A 15,404-nucleotide genomic window follows, 5' to 3' on the forward strand; every position below is an offset into this window, starting at 1 on the left:
GAAGAGATATTTGTTAACATCAAGTATAGATTTAAGTGTCAGGAAATCGTCCCTGAAAGTATTTGTGTGGAGTGTAGCCATGTATGGAAGTGAAATGTGGATGATAAATAGTTTAAACAAGAAGAGAATAGAAGCTTTCAAAATGTGGTGTTACAGAAGAATGCTGAAGATTAGATGGGTAGATCACATAACTAATGAGGAAGTACTGAATGTGTTTGGGGAGAAGAGAAGTTTGTGGCACAACTTGACCAGAAGAAGGGATCGGTTGGTAGGACATGTTCTGAGGCATCAAGGGATCACCAATTTGGTATTGGAGGGCAGTGTGGAGGGTAAAAATTGTAGAGGGAGGCCAAGAGATGAATACACTAAGCAGATTCAGAAGGATGTAGGTTGCAGTAGGTACTGGGAGAAGATGAAGCTTGCACATGATAGAGTGGCACGCATCAAATCAGCGTCTGGAATGAAGACAACAACAGCAACAACAACAACTTCCACTGAATGGATGTGTGGTCAGAAACTGTGTAGCCTAGACAATTCACTGGAACATCAAGGTAATTCGAATCTAGAAGCCAGTCCCTAAGGTGTGCAGAAATGTTTCAAACGGAAGAGGATTAACAACTAAAAAAAGACACTTGAGATCCAAACTAGAGGACTATTTCAACTTGGCACCAATGCTCACAGGCCAAATGAGATACAAATACAGAAAACCAACACTAGCGCATACTGGCCTCTTTCAAGTAACTGATCTTAATTTGGCAAGTGTCTGCACATATGTTAGTCGCTGCTTCTGTTTTGGGAACATTTTTATGCCATTAAATTTTAATACTCTTTAAAAACTGTTATGAATCTGAGAAGAGGAGTAAATGCAATTTTCATCATATGTAGATTTTTAGATACAAGTCTATTTCATCTCAAACAACAGATACTCTCAAACAAAAGAGATTGTTAAAATACCTTATCTGGAGATACTAGAAGTTATGTTGGGTAGGTACGCTTGTTCAGGATTTTTGCTTATCCAGGACATTCTTGTCTGGGATTACTCATTTTGGAATAGGGAAATGTCACCCACTTTCTATAATGCACAGCAGTGCTTTGGCAGCACAAAGAATCTTGTGTGGTTAGCTGTCATGAACAGTCACATGTCAAACATGCATACAAACTAATATGATCTATAGAACTCTTAAAAAACATGCAAGAAAACACAATGGCCATTGGTTTTTAATTAATTACTTAAAAGATGTTTAACAAAGTAAACTATTATCCACAGAGCCAGAAGTATTAGTAATAAGAATTGTGATTAAGTTAAGAAAGTAAAGCTGTATTACAAAACACACCGAATGCATACAAGTAGGATGTAGACAACCTGTAGCATGGAAGCAGAACAAGCGAAGCTACAATTTCAGCTGACAATTAATCCACCTAGGAGAAATAGGAACTGTTCTATTCTGCCGTAGATCCATGCATGCACAGTAGTAGTATTATTGTATGTGCGCATGTGTGGACTGGAGTATTTCAAGTGGGCTTTCTGCTGCTTATTGGTTTCACGTGTGGTCAGCAGATGAGCACAAGTAGGGAAGTTCTCCATTCTCCATTCCAGAAAGATTTACATCTTCAGACATATTCCACAAGCCACCGCATTGTGAATGTATGAGGATACATTCTACCACTACTAGGTATTCCCTTTCCTGTTCCACTCACAAATAGAGCCAGGGAAATACAACCGTGTATATGCTTCCATACGAGCCCTAATTTCTCTTATTGTTAAAAACCATTCAAAAGCCAAGTTTGCACAAAATATTTTTTGGTCAGGACAACTGCTTTCAACAATCTTTGCTTTCAAAGATATATGCATAAAATGGAGTTATGTACACCTTCAGGTCCTAAATGCCTCTTTGTAATTAAACATGATTATTTTATGCTGATCCTCATGTAAAAAGCTCAGCATAAAATGAACGTGTTTTACTACAAAAGATGTTGAACACCTGAAGATAACAGCAAAGACTGTTCAAAGTGGTTGTCTTGAATGAAACTATTTTGTGCCATCTTGACTTTTGAATAGCTTCTAACAATTAAAACAGATCGCCCTTCAATACTCTCATAATGAGAAAATTTAAAAACGTGGCAGTAGAATCATTCTGCAGTGAGGTTCACATGCCAGTCCTCTAAACATTTTCAATGTTGTTCCTGTAAAAGAATGTCACCTTCTCTCCATGTATTGCCATTTGAGTTCTCAAGCCATATTAGCCACCTTAGATTGTGAACTCATTGCACCTTTATGTAAGCAACCCATACCAGCAATTTCACTTCCTGTCAGTGACATCACAAGTTTCAGTACCTCACTTATGTGTAAAGTGAGCTGGAGTTACTATAGATTTACTACTTGTATCTCCTCGTCCAGCATACTTTGTTTTTACCTGGACACGTAATACATGCACCATAGGTGGTTTTCCAATATTTACAAGTACTACATATACTGGGTGAAGGAAAATACAGTAATAAAACAAATGAAAATTCTTTTTTGTGTTGTTGATGAGAAACATTGTAATTTAATGATGGCTTCTTATTATAGACATGGAATGGAACAAAGAAAGTACAAGCATACATACTGAGTCATACAGTAAGAAAAAGTGCCTATATGATCCTCTAGATATGCTGTACCGCAATAAGGTATATCTACGAATGTCTAATTCTGAGTTTGTGCGTTTTACATAAATGCACGTATAATTTTACTTTTGATGTTTGTAGGTATCACTTTAATTGGTGACAGTACTGCATGTGTTTGGTTTGACTGCACCCATTGTATTATTTCAGCATGCCAGAAAGGACAGTGTTGCGAGAATAGCCCAAGAGTCAGAGCAGTTGCGCTAACCATGAACTGTGAAGACTGTAAAAGTCATTTTGCACTTTTGCGGCCGCAATATTGTGAAATAGCTTCCCTAATTACTATGCCATTTGCACAATTACCTTCGTTTAAGATTAGCAAGACCTATCCATCCTGATCAAATTTTACATTCCTGTGGCTCTTTGGGCCTCAACTCCTTTGTTAAAAGGTGGTACATGTCCTTCCCTTCACCCCTTCTTCTCAGCCAGGGGTTGAACCCAATTCCTACTCATGGAATTATGTCATCGTTCTGCCATTCTCCTAATGACTAAGCTGGATACTGTCATGGCAAATGTTGCCTCGATAATTGTGTCACCATGTCAAAATTCCGTGAAACGTAAACATAGATAATAATTTGCTTGTACTAGCATGACATAAAATGAACAGTTTATGTCCATAATTATGTTTAATCATAACAACTTTATTATATTTGCACAACAAAACAATAACTGCTTAATAAAGGGTGGCACACAAAATGTGTTACCATTTTGTTTTTGAATATAAACTTTATTGTCAATACAATCTGAAAGGAACATATACCACAATGAAGAGCCGACCATGGAGATTTGTTCTAACTCAGCACATGCTCAATATGGCCACCATTTCATTTCCTAACTTCCTTCAAACAAAATTAGTGATTACTCTAAGACACATGTCTTCCGTAATTTCACTGCAAGCTTGAAGAATAAGTCTTCTGAGCTCCATTAAATCACGTGGAAATTTTGAGAAAATTCCCCGCCCCCCCCAAAAAAAAAAAAAAAAAAAAAAAAAGAAGAAGAAGAAGAAGAGAGAGAGAGAGAGAGAGAGAGAGAGAGAGAGAGAGAGAGTTACGGATTGAGGTCTGGACTGGGGGAGGGGCAATTTTGTCCATCATTGAAGCGACCTGGAAACCTGAGTGAAATGATCTGCATGTCGAAATGCTCGTGTAAAAACTCCAACACAGTGTTGAAGGGCAAGGCAGTAGCAAGAAGCTGTGGAATGAAACTATTGCGAAACATGCTCAAATAATGCTCGCTGTTCACAGTTCTTCAAAGAAAAAGGGTCCAATAAGTCCGTGACTGGAAATTGCTGCACACACTGTAATCCTCGGAGCATGATTATGTTCATGAAGCAGTTGTGGGTTTTCAGTGGCCCAAAAGCATACATTCCGTTTGTTAACCACACCGTCTAAATGAAAATGCGCCTCGTCTGAGAACCAAACGTTGTTGGGAGTTTCTTCCCTATCTACCGCCTACTGAGCAAGCAGTAGTCTCTGCTGCTTGTTTTCTTCAGTGAGCTTCTGTGCACGAGTCATCTTGTATGGGTACATATGGAGGTCACTTAAGAATGCGTTGAATGGAGCGTCTGGATATTCTCAGTTGCACTGCTGCCTTTCTACAAGACTTCCCAGGACTTCTCTGTACAGCAACTCATACTGCTTCAATATTCTCCGGCAAACAAACAGGCTTAGGCCGAGGTTGCTTTGCTTCCAATACTGTTCCTTCCTGTACAAATTTATCATACAACCTGTGGAGGGTCTTCTTGCAAGGGACCCATCGTGTGTTAAACTGTTGTCGAAAACGCCTCTGAGCCACAACAAGGTTTTTCGTTTCATGAAAAAGTAACACAATTGCCAATCATTGCTGTGTCATCAGTCTTCCATTGTCCTAGCGGCGATCATTTCTTAACTCATTTGTTTGTCCAAGCTCTGCTGGTACTGCTGTAGAGATCCCAGCGGGATATCTAATGTGTGTCGTAAATTGTGAAAGAAACAATTGGCAACACATTTCGTGCGCCACCCTGTAAGTATAAAGCTAAATCCCTCAGAAGTTTCAACATGAGAAAATAGCAACTTAACAAAATATCAACTTTCACAAACAACATAACTGATGTAAACAGCCTGTGGTTCCCAATATGCATCTGTGGGATACTGGTGCAGTGTACCATGTAATGGGATTAATGAAAAAGTTGGCAGTTACAGACTTTTACATCTGGGGCACTGGTGCAGATTTGTAAACGATAGGTGAGTCTTCAAATACCGACTTAACGTATCCATGTGTCATTAGCAATGCATTAAGATGTTGCATACTGTACAGGATTAGATTCAAAGTTATCATTGTGTGAATTATGAAGATTACGACCTAGAGACATGGTTTATTCCAGAACTGAAGGATAATAGGGATAAATATTAATCAATGTGAGTGCATATTAACAAACAGGACTGACTTTAACAATGAATCCAACTAGTGCAGTATTAGCACATTTTTCTCTCTTCTGAAAACAGGCCAATTCAGAAAATTTGAAGAGCCTGTTTTCAATTGGAATCTAGAATGTGCTCAATACAGTTACCATACAGACTAAGAAGCAAATTAAATTATAGTTACACAGATGCACAGCAATACTCATTTTTCTCAGTCTCCATTTATTAATAAAGCAGGCAGAAACTGAAATATGTGGGACAATATAGTTAAAATTTTATGGTTATTTGTGGAAAACACATTTAGATTTAATTTTTAATTTAAACTTTCTGGTAATCCAAGTGCTGGATTACGAGTCAGTTAGTTATCACAGCTATATTTAAATACAATGGTAATGTTTCTTTTCTGAAGCTACATGTAAGGCAAACTTTTTTTACCCCCAAAAATACATTTTCTCTGTTATAATTACTGTGCCTCTGTTATCAGATCTTACCTCTGTTATCAGGATCTAGGAAAAATGGTTCAACATTAATATTGAATTCTTTGACTCGTTCTTGCATGCCCCAGCGTAAATGAATTCCTTTGCTATTGTTTACACCACAAGATATATGGAACCTGACGTCTCTTTCGGGCTGATCCTGATACGTACATAAATGGTCAAATGCTTTTTCCACCTTCAAAAAGAGGAAAGTACAGTTCCATTGTGAGTCCATGGGAAGTTTCATGTGACATACAAAAATTCAATTTAAGGTTAAAATCTATGACTACTTCCACATGATGTGAAGGCTGACAAGTTATACAAAGGAACTTGGCTTTACAAACTTATCCACATCCCATATTATGATCAGGTGCAGATCCAGGATTCGATCCTAGGGAGCGAAGGGTCACAGTTTGTTACTGCCCCATTCCTCACAATTATTACTTGCAGTCAGCCACACATTTAATGTGCTACAGATGCCTACCATTTTAATAACAACAATAAACTATATAAAATTTTCTAATATAATATAATATAATAATAACTGTTTACATCACCACTTCCTTAGCATAAACATCAAAAGAAAAAGCAATACCAGAGAAGAAAAGCTGCTACTCACCATATAGCGGAGAAGCAGAGTCGCAATGGGCACAATAAAAAGATTCACACACTCATTGCTTTCGGCCATTAAGGCCTTTGTCAGCAGCACACACACACACACACGTCTGGAGTCTCAGAGAGTGTGTGAATCTTTTTATTGTGCCTATCGCAACTCAGTATCTCCGTTATATGGTGAGCGGCAACTTTCCTTCTCTGGTATTGTTAATTCCATCCTGGATTTCCATTATTTGAAAAGAAAAAGCAATTCTCAGAGAAATATAGCATTTGCAATACATTCATCCAAAATTTAAGAAAATATGTCATGCAGTTAATTTGAGAACTATAATAGTAGCAAACAACAACAACAACAACAACAACAACAACAACAACATTGACTATTTTATAATATACAGGTTGAGTCACATCATTTACAAACTGACATGGCGCTTCAGGTTTACAACAAGGATCAGTAATCACACAACAACTGGGGGGGGGGGGGGGGTCGCAAACACCACGAGGGGCGCTACAGTCACTAGAGGCCATGTTTAATTGGGCTGTATTTAATTAGTTGTTTGTGTTGAGAAAAAGGGATAATGTATAAACAAAGAATATATATTCTAGGCTAGGACATCATATAATCGTCGTCCTTCTCGGTATAAAGATAATAGATAGTGTTTTCTCTCTCTTCTTTTGTGACCGCCATTCGATGAACAGCTCTGTACTCAGGTCTGTTGTTAAAGAATTAATCTCTCATTTGATCAGTTTCTGAGTATATATTACTATTGTTAAATGATAGAACATATTATCATTTGTAAGATTAACACTCCCTGTATCAAATCCGTCAAGATTTCAGCTTTCAGCACTGCAAAGTAGAAAAACAATCTTGACGTGTTACTGTGGCTAATGGCCACAATACGCGCATTTAAATTTACAGATTTTCTTTCTTTCACAGCATCACATTGCAGAGACGTGTTGCAGCATTAATTTATTTCATTTCAGCTAAAGTGCAGTCCTGACAAAGAGCAGTGTATCACAACTTGGTGCGTAACAGTAATTCAATCTTCTCTGGACTGACTACACAATTTGTTTACACAGCATACAAATAACTTCAATTCAAGCGTGCTTGAGGCATGTCAAGGAATTATTAGTCTTTCTTTTCTCAGATGTTATGTCATTATTATTATTATTATTATTATTATTATTATTATTATTATTATTATTACTACTACTACTACTACTACTACTGTTTGTGTCTTGAGTTTTTTCATGGTGAATGAAGTTCCCATGCAAATTTGTCACCGCATTCCATATCAGCATGATAGAGCCCACGCATATTTCAGCAGACAAGTGACGGCATATCTGCAGGCAACGTTTCCCAGCCACTGAAATGGTTGTGAAGAGTCAGTCATATGGCTACTATCACCCAATCTGACCCAACTGATTTCCTCCTGTGGGTGTATCTGAAGGGCCTTGTGTACGAAACACCTGTTACATTGCCGTACGAAACACCTGTACATCCATTTGTCACATGTGGCTACCTGCAACACCATATCTGCAGGCAACGTTTCCCAGCCACTGAAATGGTTGTGAAGAGTCAGTCATATGGCTACTATCACCCAATCTGACCCAACTGATTTCCTCCTGTGGGTGTATCTGAAGGGCCTTGTGTACGAAACACCTGTTACATTGCCGTACGAAACACCTGTACATCCATTTGTCACATGTGGCTACCTGCAACATCATTTAGAAACCCTGGATGGTCTTTGCAACCCAAGTTCCTATTCCTTTTTGTATGCCCAACGTACCATGTCAGTTTGTAAACTTTTTTTTTTTAATCACCCTTTACATAACATAAAATCGGAGTCACCATTCACCATTACCAGCATCTCTCTCTCTCTCTCTCTCTCTCTCTCTCTCTCTCTCTCTCTCTCTCTCTCTCTCTCTAGCACTATGAATGAACATATGCATGAAGACTGTGGGTGTGTAAGAGTGTAAATGAGGGTAGCACTGTTTGTTTCAGTCATAGCCTACATTTCCCCCTATTTTCCTATACTCAGTACCCTGAGGTTTGTAGGTTCTACGTGTGGAATTTCTATTGCGTCAGATCTATTGATGACAGCAGGATTACATATGAGATTTATGGCTCAAACAATGTAGTGTTTGTGAATTAGTAATTTTCATGGAGGAACACATTGATAGTAATGCGTAAATGGAAAGGATTGTGCTATCAGTGATAATCTGTTTAATTAATTTGGAAATGCAATGTAGCAATGGGTATTTCAATGTGAATGCGAAATAAGTATAACTGTCAATATAAAATGGATGAGATTACGCATTGTTAGAAAAGTATCTTGTGTGCTAAAGGGACAATAAAACAAAGTAATTTGACTTCCACTGTTATTATTTCAAAGTGACATTCTTCATTTTACACCTGAATAATATTTGAAAAGTATACAAGGCAAATATTTGCATTAAGCACATGGTAAGGTTTATTTCTTTAGGAAGCTTGTGCTCTATGTAAACCAACGAAAGTGAAGTCCAGGAGGGTGTCAGGATGAGAATATATGATGGAGATCTCCAGAGGTCATGGGTACTAAAACTAGGGGAGAAGAATCTAAATGGTCAAAGTGTGTAGCAGCACTCGGGTCCCTTGAGCTGTGTTGAAATCCATACTCAGCAACTACGTACTGTATGCAGGTCATAGATCTGTGTCCGTCCATGTTTCAAAATTTATGGACTTAGCTGTTTAACATCTACATTTACATTACTCTGCACTTCACAATTAAGTGCCTGGCAGAGGATTCATTGAACTACCTTCAAACTACTACTATACCATTCCACTTTTGAATAGCACACGGGAAAAATGAATAGTTAAGGCTTTCCATGCAAGCTCTGATTTCTCTCATATTATTGGTCATTTCTCCCTATGGTAAGTGGGCACCAACAAAACATTTCACACTATGGGAGCAAAGCTGGTTATTGAAATTTCATGAGAAGGTCCTGCTGCAGTGAAAAATGCCCTCGTTTTAATGAATGTCACCCCAATTCGTGTATCATATCCATGCCACACACTGCCCTATTTCACAATAATACAAAATGAACTACCCTTCTCTGGACCTTCTTTATGTTCTCTGTCACTCCTGTCTGATATGTATCCCCCACTGCACAGCAACACTCCAGGATAGGGTGGACAGGTGTAGCATAAGCATTCCCTTTAGTAGACCTGTTACTTTCTCTGTGTGTTCTGCTAATAAATCACAGTCTTTGGTTTACTTTCTCCACAACATTATCTATGTGATCATTCCAATTTCAGTTATTTGTAATTGTTCTCCATAAGTATTTAGTTGACTGATTTGTGTGATTGATTATGTAACCAACATTTAGCAGTTTCCTTTTCGAATGCACGTGGATGATTTCACATTTTTCATTAGAGTCAACTGCTACTTTCTGCAATACACAGTATCTTGTCTAAATCATTTTGCAATTTGTTTTGATCATTTTGCGAGTATACAAGACAGTAAATGACAGCGTCATCTGGAAACAGTCTCCTAACTCATTTATGCAGATCAGGAACAGAAGATGCCCTATAACACTTCCTTGGGGAACACCAAATATTACTTCTGCATCTACATTAGTCTCTATGTACACATTCCACAAGCCACCGTATGGTGTGTGGAGGAGGGTACCCTGTACCACCACTAGTCTTTTCCTTTTCCGTTCCACTCGCAAATGGGATGAGGGGAAAAATAACTGTCTGTATGGCTCTGTATAAGCCCTAATCTCTCTAATCTTATCTTAATGGTACTTACGTGATGCGTATCTTGGTAGCAACAGAATTGTTGTGAAGCCAGGCTCAAACGCCAGTTCTCTACATTTTCTCAATAGTGCTCCATAAAAAAAAATAGGCATATAGGGTCCCAAACACTCCAACACCACTCAATAATAGGCCACACTAGTGTCCTTTATGTGCCTCCTTCACAGGTGAATCACACTTTCATAAAATTCTCCCAATAAATTGTAGTCAACTATTTGCCTTCCCTAGAGACTTAATCAACATGCCTATGTCAAGCAGCACACTACCAGTACTGTATTCAAAAATTATGTGTGTGTTTTTCCTATTCATCCACATTAACTTACATTTTTCTACAATTTGAGTTATCTGCCATTCATCACGCCAACTATAAATTTTATCTAAGGCAACTTGTATCCTCCCACAGCCATTCAATGACACCTTTCCATACACTACAGTACCATCAGCAAACAGTTGCAAACTGCTCCTTAGCCTGTCCACCAGATCATTTATGTATATAGAAAATGGCAGCAGTATTATCACACTCCCCTGGAACTCTCCTGACAATACCCTCAGGTCCGATGAACACTCACTGACAAGGACAACGTACAGAGTTCTGTGTCATTCAAAAAGCCTCTGAGCCACTCATACCTGGGAATCTATTCAGTATGCTTGTGCCTTAGTCAATAGTCAGCAGTGTGGAACTGTGAAAATGTTTTATGGAAATCTAGTAATATGGAAGCATCCCTTGCCCTACATTCATGGTTTGGAGAATCTCATTAGAAAGGGCAAGATCAGTTCTGACCAAGCGATGCTTTCTAAAACTGGGCTTATTTGTGGACAGGAAATTTATCCCTCTCAAGCGAATTTATTACATTCAAACTAAGAATATATTCAAGGTTTCTGCAGCAGACCCATGTTAAGATGATATTTGTAACTGAATACTTTTTGTCAGTTGTTATGAATTGTGGCCTTTCTAGCAAGAAGCCAAAAATCCAATCACACAACTGAGACAATACTCCACACAGGAACATAATTTGATTAGTAGTCACTTATGAGGAAGCATGTCAAAAGCCTTCTGGAAATCCAAAAATATGGACTCAATCTTACATCCCCTGACAATAGCACTTATTACTTCATGAGAATAAAGAGCTAGTTGTGTTTCCCAGGAATGATGTTTCCTGAATCTGTATTGTCGACTGTTTTTTTTTGTTTGGTTTTTTTTAAGTAATTCATAACATTTTAGCACAGTATGTGTTAAAAGATCTTACCTGAAATCGACATAGGAATATGATAACTCTTCAGGATTCACTTTGTGCCTATGTAAAAAGATATTTGAAGCTTTCAAATGGCTGCTTCTTTGAGTCAGATTAAAAAGCATTGCAGAGAGTGTGTTCCCCTGTCTGACTTCTTTACTAATCCTAAACCATAAACTTGCACTGGAGCCTTGGAACCAGACAATATTGCTTGGATAAGTGAAACATACTCAGATGGCATACCAAGCACAAGCAAATCATTTAGCATTTTTCCCCTATCACAACTATCAAAGGCCTACTTTAAGTCTACATAGAAGGTAAATATTATATTCATACACCTCATCATGTACCCGTCTCAGCAGAAATATCTGATCTGTTGTTAACCTATTAGGCTGAAATCCACACTGATTTTCTCCTAGAATCTCTTCTGCATATGGAACACTCTTGTTGCAGATACCAGAAAATATCTTATAGGTTACATTCAGCACAGTAAACCCTCGGTAATTGGAACAACATATCTTTTCTCATTTCTTATGAATTGGTTGGATTAACCCGAAAGTCCACTCTTCTGGGAATCTTTCCAGTTTTCATATCAATTTGATAAGTTTGTGGATTCACGTATGGAAACTAATTCCCCCACTTTTTAACAGTCCTGCAGTTATTTTATCAGTTCCTGATGTTTTGAAGTTTTTTTAGTCAGTGAACTTCATTCCATACTTCCTATAATGTGGACTGCTGTTTCTCTGGATCTGCTTCATAGAGGAATGGCTGCTCACTAGTGGTAGGATTGCCCTCCTGAATTCCCTTTAAGTATTCTCCCCATCTGTTCACAATACCTCGTATATGCACCAGCAAATGTCCCTCTTAGTCCTTATATGCAGTTAATTACCCGTCTATATACTTGAGTTCCTCCTTTAATTTTCTTATAAAACTTTCTGCTCTCATTCCTCTGATAGTGCTCTTACATCATTCTTTTTATGGCTTCCCTTTTTTGTCTACTACATGCCTTTGCTGCCTCTATTCTTGTTTCACTAGATAATTCCTGACTATCTTGTAATCACTTCAGTCTTGCTTCCTGTTTCTGTTCCACTGCTTGTCTACATTCATCATATCAGTCTTCATTTCTAAGTCTCCTTGTTTCGTCCAGTATTTCATTCATCTGCAGTTGTCAGAATAGCATTTTTAATAGAGCACCATTCTTTGTCTATATGGTCTTCACTATCTTTTGTTTGTAACTCCTGTCTCAAGCTGTTCTGATAGTTTTTAAAAGCAGGCCTAACTTTCAGATGTTCCACAATCCATTTCTTAACTCTGGTACTATTTCGGCAGCCATAGCAAGTTTATGACTCATTTTGGCTCAGAAATGAAATCAGCTCCTTAGAAAGTGTACTGATTTTCCATATCATTATTACTAATTTCATCAGGTTCACTTTCTTTACCAAACATGCGTCTGAAAGCCTCTTCTTCGCCCAATGTCACTTTGTAGTCACCAAGGACCGTTTTGGTATCATATCTAGGTATTCTGTCGCAAACCACCTGTAGCTGATCATAAAAACCATCTAGACTGTCTTCATCTGATTCTTCCAGCAGCTGTGCACATAGGTCCCATGTTCCAAATTAAAGCATTGGTACATCCATATTCCTGTTCCTTGGTGCATTTCACCTGTGTATGGGCAGTCTAGCATTCCCTGTTAAATTGCTTGATGACAGGCTTTTTACAACACAGGGTATCAACCCTGTGCTTATCCTCCAGCCTGGGGGCTCAGGCTTTCATTTTGATGTTAGCTCCATTAGAGGGGTTGACAACCTAGTCTTCAGAGACCTCTCTCTTCCCCCCCCCCCCCCCCCTACATCCCAGTCTATTGTGTGGTACACACTTCGTCTGGCTCCTCTGCTGCAGCCAATCTGGCTTAGATGACTTTGCCAGCAGCTATGCTACCACCCGTACAGGTGTGTGCGTGCGCTTTTGTGCTTGTGCTTTTGTGCATGTGCGTGTGCAGGGTATGAAAACTGTGACAACCACCCCTTCTCACCCCTCCTCTCCCCCCCTCCCCCCCATAGTTCACATATTCTACAGTTGAATACAGACATCTGTTGAATCCGGCCTCTTTTCCATCATTCATATTCCTGCTGTGCAGATTCATCCAACTTCTGATACACAGACATACACCATAGAATCTAAAAAAGATCTAGACCATCTAAAAAGTTGTCATAAAATACATGAAGAGAGCAAACCTGGAGTAGTCCATGCCCTTGTGCAAATTTGTCAACATTCTCCAGAAAGTTTGCTGTGTTTTCCAAAGCCCTCTTGACACTGTATGGTGAGTATGACATGTTTTTCTTCATTAAACCACTCAGAATTGTTGCTGAAAAATCACAAAATTATTTCATTATAACAACATGCATTTTAGGTTAGAAAAAACATGTAATTAGGACAAGCAACCAGTGATTAACAGATTCATACATAGGCATGAACTGCACTAACTTACAATCTCTCACTCTTCTTTTGTCATTCACAAGTGTGTAAGCACATACGAGTGCGAGTTCGCGCGCCCGCCCTTCCTTTCCAGTGGACCCATGGCTTGCATAAGGTCAAAGAACGATAAATTTTATTTCGAGTACAAGTTTTTTGATGCACTATGTATTTGTTTACTTGTACCAATACAATTTACATCATGAGCCCGTTTTGGCAATTTTCACTCTCAATCGTACATCTTAGCTGGTATGACATGGTCCAATGGCATCTTGGCAAGTAAATGTTCATTGTCCTTTTGTTACGACACAACCACATTATTTATATGTTTACTTTTAATTTTGGTTATCCTGTAAAGTTACTTTCTGACAGCTTTTCTGACATAAGGCTTTGCTAGAGCCAACGCTATCAAAAAACAACTTTACAAGATCACGCAAATTAAAAGCAAACATAAATGTAGACTGGCAATGGCAAGGAAAGCGTTTCTGAAAAAGAGAAATCTGTTAACATCAAGTATAGATTTAAGTGTCAGCAAGTCGTTTCTGAAAGTATTTGTATGAGGTGTAGCCATGTATGGAAGTGAAATGTGGACGATAAATAGTTTAGACAAGAAGAGAATAGAAGCTTTCGAAATGTGGTGCTACAGAAGAATGCTGAAGATTAGGTGGGTAGATCACATAACTAATGAGAAGGTATTGAACAGAATTGGGGCGAAGAGGAATTTGTGGCACAACTTGACTAGAAGAAGGGATCGGTTCGTAGGACATGTTCTGAGGCATCAAGGGATCACCAATATAGTACTGGAGGGCAGCGTAGAGGGTAAAAATCATAGAGGGAGATCAAGAGATGAATACACTAAGCAGATTCGAAAGAATGTAGGCTGCAGTAGGTACTGGGAGTTGGAGGAGCTTGCACAGGATAGAGTAGCATGGAGAGCTGCATCAAACCAGTCTCAGGACTGAAGACAACAACATAAATAACGTGAACATAACAAAACGACAACCTACATTTACACTTCAAGATGCCGTGTGGACCACATCATACCAGTTGAGACATGCATCTGACCATAGCAAATCACCGAAACAAGCTTGTCATGTAAATTGTATCACTATGAGTGAATAAATACATAGTGCAGGAAAAAACTTGACTTTAAATATGTTGTCCTAAAAAACAACAACAAAAGAGGAAGTGGATCGAAAATGGACCCATATTCCACTGGCAGTCAAATCAAATGTAGCTCCTTTTACCATGTTCTAGAAGCGTCTAGTACTCTCTGTGGAAAATAACATGAAAATCCTGATTACTAGCAAATGTCCGCCCCCCGGTAGCTGATTGGTTAGCACGACAGACTGTCAATCCTAAGGGCCCAGGCTCGATTCCTGGCTGGGCCGGAGATTTTCTCCACTCAGGAACTGGGTGTTGTGTTGTCCTAATCATCATCATTTCATCTCCATTGACGTGCAAGTCGCCGAAGTGGTGTCAAATCTAAAGACTTGAACCAGGCGAGCCGTCTACTCGACAGGAGGCCCTCGCCACATGCCATTTGATTTGACTAAGAAATGAACTTGAGTAAGAAAAACTTCAAATACTTCTTTTTCCGACATCTCTAAAGCTTTCATCTCTAGCAAATTCTTTTTATAAAAAATGAGATGGAATAAGGAGTCCGACAAAACAAATAGTTCTCTCTTTTGTGTGGCTCTAATAATTTGAGGAAAACACATTTGAAAAGTATAATTTTTGGGTTCTGTC

At 38.6% G+C, this 15,404-nt stretch overlaps 1 protein-coding gene across 1 annotated transcript in view; it reads right to left on the reverse strand.

The window, feature by feature from the left end:
• LOC126355027 (tripeptidyl-peptidase 2) overlaps positions 1 to 15,404 on the reverse strand; it is a 283,245-nt gene that overhangs the window by 137,043 nt on the left and 130,798 nt on the right. The window contains exons 10-11 of the mRNA XM_050005173.1: positions 13,418 to 13,548; positions 5,552 to 5,732 (exon numbers count right to left, since the gene is read on the reverse strand). Coding sequence (XP_049861130.1) covers positions 5,552 to 5,732; positions 13,418 to 13,548 — 312 coding nt within the window. The remainder of the gene's footprint in view (positions 1 to 5,551; positions 5,733 to 13,417; positions 13,549 to 15,404) is intronic.

This window comes from Schistocerca gregaria, chromosome 3 (genome assembly GCF_023897955.1).
Source record: "Schistocerca gregaria isolate iqSchGreg1 chromosome 3, iqSchGreg1.2, whole genome shotgun sequence".
In the NCBI taxonomy this organism is placed as follows: domain Eukaryota; kingdom Metazoa; phylum Arthropoda; class Insecta; order Orthoptera; family Acrididae; genus Schistocerca; species Schistocerca gregaria.